Consider the following 6,974-nt stretch of genomic DNA (forward strand, 5'->3'; position numbering starts at 1 on the left):
GCGCTTGCTACGCCCGCCTCGCCTGCACGCTGCTCGCCACTACGCGCCAGCTGCTACGCCCGCACGCTGCCAGCCGCTACGCGCCAACCTCGCCTGCCAGCTGCCCGTCCCGTCTGATCGGACGCACGCCGCACGCCTCGTCTGCTCGCCTCATCAGTACCCGCTCGCCTTGCAAAACGCTGTTGCCGCTGACCTGAGCCACCGAGTCGCCTCGTCATGTCGTCAGTCACTTCCTCCGTGTCCACCAACTCTAACCCGTTTGCCGACGCCAACCCTCCCGACGTCAACGACATCCGCAGGCTCAACATCTTCGAGCGGGTGCCGGTTCGTCTCTTCCAGGCGAACTCCTCCTACAACACGTGGAAGACGTACTTCTCCCTTGTGTTCCGGAAGTACCATCTTATGGATCACGTGGACGGCACCGTTGATTCCAGTCTCGTCCCCGAGTTTCACGACTGGTCCATCATCGACACCACGATCATCCGCTGGTTTTTCCTCACCATCACGCCCGACCTCTTCCAGACGGTCGTGACGGACGGTGATGATGCCTGCGCCGTGTGGACCAAGCTGAACGGGCTCTTCACCGACAACAAGCTCCAGCGTCGCGTTTTTCTGCAGCAAGAGTTCTTTGGGTGTCATCAGGACAACACCTCCATCGACGACAATTGTCGCCGCCTTAAGACTCTCGCCGATGAGCTTCGCGATATTGGCGCCAAGGTCGATGATGACCTCCTCCTCAGCACGCTCACCGCCGGGCTCAACGAGGATTTCGGCAACGCCGCGGGGAACCTCAGCCTCATCCCCAACCCGTCCTTCGCCAAGTTCGTTGCGTATCTCCGCTTGGAGGAGAAGCGGATGAAGCAGGTAAAGACGCGCGCCATCCACACCGCCCTCGTTGCCGGCACCTCCCGCGGTGGGCCTCCGGCGCCTCCCGCTGCCCCGGCACCCCAGCAGCGTCATCAGGCGCCTTTTCCGGTGCCCCAGCAGCCAGGGCTCCTGCCCCTGCCGTACGGCCCACCCGTGCCCCCCGCTTCTCCCGCTGAAAAGCGCCGCGAGGGCCGGCGCGGTGGCCGACGCGGCGGTCAGCAGAAGCAGCAGTTTCAGGTGCCGCAGCAGCTCCAGGTGCCGCCCCCATGGGCCTCCGGCTACAACCCCTGGACCGGTGTTGTCCATGCGTACACCATGCCGGTTCCACGGGCTCATGCACCGACGCTTCCCGTGTCGCGCCCACCGGCGCACCAGGCCTACTACGCCGCTCCGCAGCCATACGGAGGATACCCACCGCCGCAGATGAGCGGCGCCTACGGTCTCCCTACGGTCCCGCCGCCGCCCTCGCCGGTCCTGCCGCCGGCACCTTGGAATCTGGCGCTCCTCGCCGCGCTGCACGCTGCGCCCACGCCGAACAACTACACTGGAGGCGGTGATTGGTACATGGACACCGGGGCTACGGCTCACATGTTTGCTCATCCTGGTAATCTTGCCTCCTTCACTCCTATCACCACCGACCGCCGCATCATTGTCGGCGACGGTTCCACACTACCTATCACACATGTTGGGCACACTTCTTTTCCTTCTACTTCTATGCCTACTACTTTGTCTAACATTCTTGTGTCCCCTCATCTTATTAAGAATCTTGTTTCAGTTCGTTGTTTAACTCGTGAAATCCTGTTACTGTTGAATTTGACGAGCGTGGTTTTTGTGTCAAGGACGCTCGAACCAGGATGGTACTTCACCGATGTGACAGTCTCGACGAGCTCTATCTGGTGCATCCGCCGTCCACCTCCACCATCGCACCGGTTGCTCTCTCCGCCGGTGTCGATCTCTGGCACGCTCGTTTGGGTCATCCCAACCCTGTCACACTTCATCATATTCTTAGGAGTTTCAGTTTCGGTTGTAATAAGATAGAGGATCACACGTGTCATGCCTGTCGTGTCGGCAAACATGTCCGCCTTCCGTTTAATAACTCCACCACCATAGCTTCTTTTCCTTTTCAGTTGATTCATAGCGATGTGTGGACCTCTCTGGTTCCTAGTAATTCGGGCTATTTATACTATCTGGTTATTCTTGATGATTATTCTCACTATGTGTGGACGTTTCCTTTACTACGCAAGTCGGATGCACTCTCCACTTTGTCGACCTTTTACTCCTATGTCAGCACGCAGTTTGGGCGTCTCATTCTTGCTCTTCAGACTGACAATGGAAAAGAGTTCGACAATCTTGCTTTCCGCACTTTTCTGTCACACCACGGCACAGTTTTTCGTCTCACATGTCTGTATACTTCACAGCAGAATGGTCGAGCCGAACGCGTCCTTCGCACTCTGAATGACTGCGTTCGGACGCTCCTGTTCCACGCTAATGTGCCGCCTCGTTTCTGGCCAGATGCACTCGCTACTGCTTCACTTCTCCTTAACCTTCGCCCTTGCCGCCCACGGTGGAACTATGCACCTCACCATCTTCTCTTCGGTACGCCCCCATCTTATGATGACTTGCGTATTTTCGGGTGCCTTTGTTATCCTAGCACTGTGGACTCCGCTCCTCACAAACTCGCACCTCGTTCTGTCGCTTGCATCTTCATTGGCTACCCCTCCAACTCCAAGGGATATCGGTGCTACGATCCCGTCTCCCATCGTGTGTTCACTTCCCGGCACGTTTACTTTGATGAGCATGTGTTTCCATTTCAGCAGGTACCTCCGGCTGTTCCTCCCGCCACCGGTGACACGGGTTCCTCGGCGTCGCCCCCTGGCCCGTCCCCTGGCTTTGAGGCGCGCCCCCCGCCTGCGCCGTCGGCCCCCTCGGCGCCCCCGGCGCCCCCTCGGCGCCCTCGGCCTCCTCGGCGCCCCCGGCCCCCGCGCCTCCGGCACCTGTGGCCGGCCCGGTCACTCGCGCCCGTACGGGCGTTTTTCGCCCGAGCTCGCGCTACGCCGCGGATGACTACGTCCATGCGGCGTCCATCTCTGAGCCGTCGCCTTTGCCATCCTCCGTCCGAGCCGCTCTTCATGACCCGCTCTGGCTGGCTGCGATGCAAGAGGAGTTTGACGCCCTGTTGCGCAACCGGACGTGGCAGCTTGTTCCCCGTCCCCGGCACGCCAACGTGATTACCGGAAAGTGGGTTTTCAAACACAAGCTCCGTCCTGATGGTACTCTTGATCGCTATAAAGCACGTTGGGTCGTTCGGGGCTTCAGGCAGCATGCTGGCATCGACTTCACCAACACATTCGCTCCGGTCGTCAAGCCCAGTACGATTCGCATGGTTCTTCACCTTGCGGTCTCCCATGCTTGGCCGGTGCACCAGATGGACGTCTCCAACGCCTTCCTCCATGGTCACCTTGAGGAGCAGGTCTTCTGCCAGCAGCCCACCGGGTTTGTTGACCCGGCGCTTCCCGACCATGTGTGCCTGCTCTCGCGGTCCTTGTATGGACTCAAACAGGCTCCGCGTGCTTGGTACCAGCGCATAGCGGCGTTTCTCCACCAGCTTGGGTTTCGCTCTACCCGCTCGGACGCCTCACTCTTCGTCTATCATCAGGGCTCCGACACGGCCTACTTGCTGCTCTACGTCGACAACATCATCCTGGTGGCATGTACGGCTGGTCTCCTCACTCAGCTCACGGCTCGTCTTCGTGCTGAGTTCACCATCAAGGACTTGGGCCATTTGCACTACTTCCTCGGTGTCGAGGTGGTGCGTCGTCCGGATGGCTTCTTCCTTCATCAGCGGAAGTACGCTCATGAGCTCCTGGAGCGCACCGGCATGCTTAACTGCAAGCCCGCCGCTACGCCTGTTGATACGAAGGCCAAGCTCTCTGCCACGGATGGTTCTCCTGCTTCGGATGCTGCTTTCTATCGGTCTATCGTTGGTGCTCTCCAGTACCTCACCCTGACTCGACCGGAGATCCAGTATGTCGTGCAGCAGGTGTGTCTTCATATGCATGCTCCTCGAGACATTCATTGGGCTGCCGTCAAGCGGATTCTTCGCTATGTCTATGGCACTATGGATCTTGGCGTCACGCTTTATGCCTCCGCCGACACTGTCCTCACCGCCTACTCCGATGCTGACTGGATGGGCTGTCCTGACACTCGTCATTCCACTTCGGCCTATTGTGTCTACCTTGGACCCTCACTTATCTCGTGGTCGTCTAAGCGGCAGCCTACGGTCTCTCGTTCCAGTGCTGAGGCTGAGTATCGTGCGGTGGCCAACGCCGTCGCTGAGTGTTTGTGGCTTCGCCAGCTGCTTCAGGAGCTTTCCTGCCATGTTGACCATGCCACGGTGGTCTACTGTGACAACGTCTCGGTGGTCTACCTCTCTGCTAACCCGGTACATCATCGTTGGACCAAGCATATTGAGTTGGATATTCATTTTGTTCGGGAACAGGTGGCTCTTGGCCATATTCGTGTTTTACACGTTCTTACTTCCCAACAATTTGCAGATATCATGACCAAGGGCTTGCCTGCGACGTCATTTGAGGAGTTCCGATCCAGTCTTTGCATCAGCCGTGGTGCCGCTTCGACTGCGCGGGGGAGGGGGGGTGTTGAGTATGATATCCGTGCATGTATATTGTCTTTTGTACATTAGGCCCACCTCTCTAGGTTGTTGTATAGATTGAGGTAGAGGCCCCACCTTGTACTTATATATACCGTGCACATTGCACCGAATCAATATATCGTGCAATTCATATATCTACATTGCCGCCCCAATAAATCTACCTACGTATCTCCATATGTCTAGCTAGTTCACTCCTGCCGCCCCAATAAATCATCTGTTGGCAGATGCATGGTTGAATGTAGGACTCAGTGAGACTTGGAGAGAATATCAGACGCCAAACATAGCCTCTTTATGGCCGGCAACACATATTAATTGTTTGACGATCGTGTGGATGTTCTTCTTACATGTCATGGTGGCCGTTTTGCTAGGACTGGTCAATGGCCATTGGTCCCTTCCCAGCAGCACTCGGTCGCTCAGCGATCTCCATAGAAGCGGCAGGGCAACACCAATCGCTATATAATCAAATAGTTGATCTTCACTAACCTATTTCTCTAAATATGCACCACTTGGGGAGGAGGGGGGACCTAACTTGACAAAATAACTAAATAGTTGTCCACCTCACCATGCAAATACGCATGGGCAAAGAACCAAATAAACTTGTAAACATGTATGCAAAATTGTTTATTCAATAAATACATTTAACAAATCATGTGTAATTTAATTTCAGTTCATTTTTTAAGTCAGATATCTATGTTTCAAATCTCATATACTGCCACCACTCCCGCAACAACACGTGGGATATGATCTAGTTTCTATATACAGCCCTAGAACCAGGCACATCTTCTCTTTGTGACACACGTGGCGCCCCAACCTCTTCGGCTCTTCCTAGTGGTTACCCGGTCTATCCTATAATTGTTGTATGCATGATACTTATTCAGTGCACCAGAGCGGACCTGCAAAAAATCCTGCGCGCGCGCGCGAGAGAGAGAGAGAGAGAGAGAGAGAGAGATACTATAACAAGAACATCTAACAAGACTTACCACATGACACTATAACATTAAAGCAAGATTATTGCCAACAGGGGAGAAGGCCATATACTATACCTAGTACCATTTCTTACTCCCTTCCATTCTTCACTCCCACCCTCAACAAAACTAAATAAGAATACATCACTAATAAACAAATTTTTTTTCCTCTTTCCTTTCCTCTCATATGATCTGGACAGACCACTTTTTGGTCGTTCCTCTGAAAAGAATTGATAAGAAACTAATCTGAATTTGATTCAAGATGACGTACACCTGATGATGGTGTAAAACCAATTGGTTTATTATTACTAATGGGAACATATGCTACCGAGTTCTTTCAATGTTCGACGATAAGGGGTGCACATTTTTATCGGGCATAACATCTCAGAGTCCTTTTTACTTTTCTATTTTGAAGTTTTTATTTTCCAGATTTATAACTTTGGTGTATGTTCAGCGCAGACGTCATGTCGGCAAATTGTATGATGATCTTGTTTTTATGTCACTTGTGAACTTCTTATCGAACTTGTTACAATTGTGAAAAACTTTTTATCAAACTTGTTATTTGACTTGTGAATATGTTAGTATGGATACAAAACCACTTTGCGGAACTTGTGGACTTATTGGTATGTGACTAGCTAGGTTGCTTTTTTCGATAAAGAACGCTTTATTACCTTAAAATGTAGCATCGAGAAGATACAATGCATTATGAGTAACAACCGGCCTCTGCATAATTAGAATGCACACAGCCAAATGTGACTAGGTTGCTAGATTGTTAAAAATATATATGTTTTCATTTGAATGCTTGAGAGAAATTCAATCATTAGAAGTGCTTCACCGAGTTTTTGTTGAGTTTGGACTCAGCAAAGGTAACATTTACCGCTCTCGTCAGCTGCGGCACCTGATTGCACTGCCAGCTCCAATTGGCTGTTAGTCGAGCTTTGCAGCACAGGAACTTGGCAAAGTATTTTCGTAGTTAAAAATAAAATATAATTGTTTGCCGAGAGCTGCAGAACTCAGAAAAAAAGTCCATGTGGCGGCACGTGGGAATAGTTTTACAGTAATATTCAGTGCCTCGTGAGAGAACTCGGCAAAGCTATTCTCCATGAAGAAAAAAGGAATTTCAATCGTGGCGGAGTCCCGAGTGTGGCGTACTGGGCGAATTCATCCCCAACGTCACGGAGCCGTCAAACCCGAATGGTTGTGCCACGTGGCACCTTGTTGCCGATTCCCATGTCTCGAGCTCTCGGCACCATGGTGAAGTCGACGGCAGACCTGGCAAGGTGGATGCGTCAGTATCTACTCTGAAGATGCATCGGTGAAAGATGATGGCGACGGCCTTTGCAGCATGCGCATGCGGTTCCCGCTAGGAGTGCACCGGATCGGTGTGTGATCCAGACCCGTCAATTCGGCTTGGTTGGGGCCTCTGGCTTTAAATGTTGTGCTTTAGTGTGAGGTTTGGATATGTGCCCCAA

General features: G+C 52.9%; 1 protein-coding gene across 1 annotated transcript; it reads left to right on the forward strand.

Annotated features, from left to right (window-relative positions):
- The first annotated feature begins 216 nt into the window (after positions 1–216).
- Positions 217–4,430, forward strand: LOC147974334 (uncharacterized). Its single transcript, XM_087520014.1, has 4 exons — positions 217–1,724; positions 2,156–2,268; positions 2,763–4,309; positions 4,422–4,430. The coding sequence occupies exons 1-4, from the start codon at positions 217–219 to the stop codon at positions 4,428–4,430; spliced, it is 3,177 nt and encodes a 1,058-aa protein (XP_087376140.1).
- Positions 4,431–6,974: the final 2,544 nt, after the last annotated feature.

Source organism: Triticum urartu, chromosome 4A, assembly GCF_056163025.1.
Source record: "Triticum urartu cultivar PI428250 chromosome 4A, HENAU_Tu73, whole genome shotgun sequence".
Classification (NCBI taxonomy): Eukaryota; Viridiplantae; Streptophyta; class Magnoliopsida; order Poales; family Poaceae; genus Triticum; species Triticum urartu.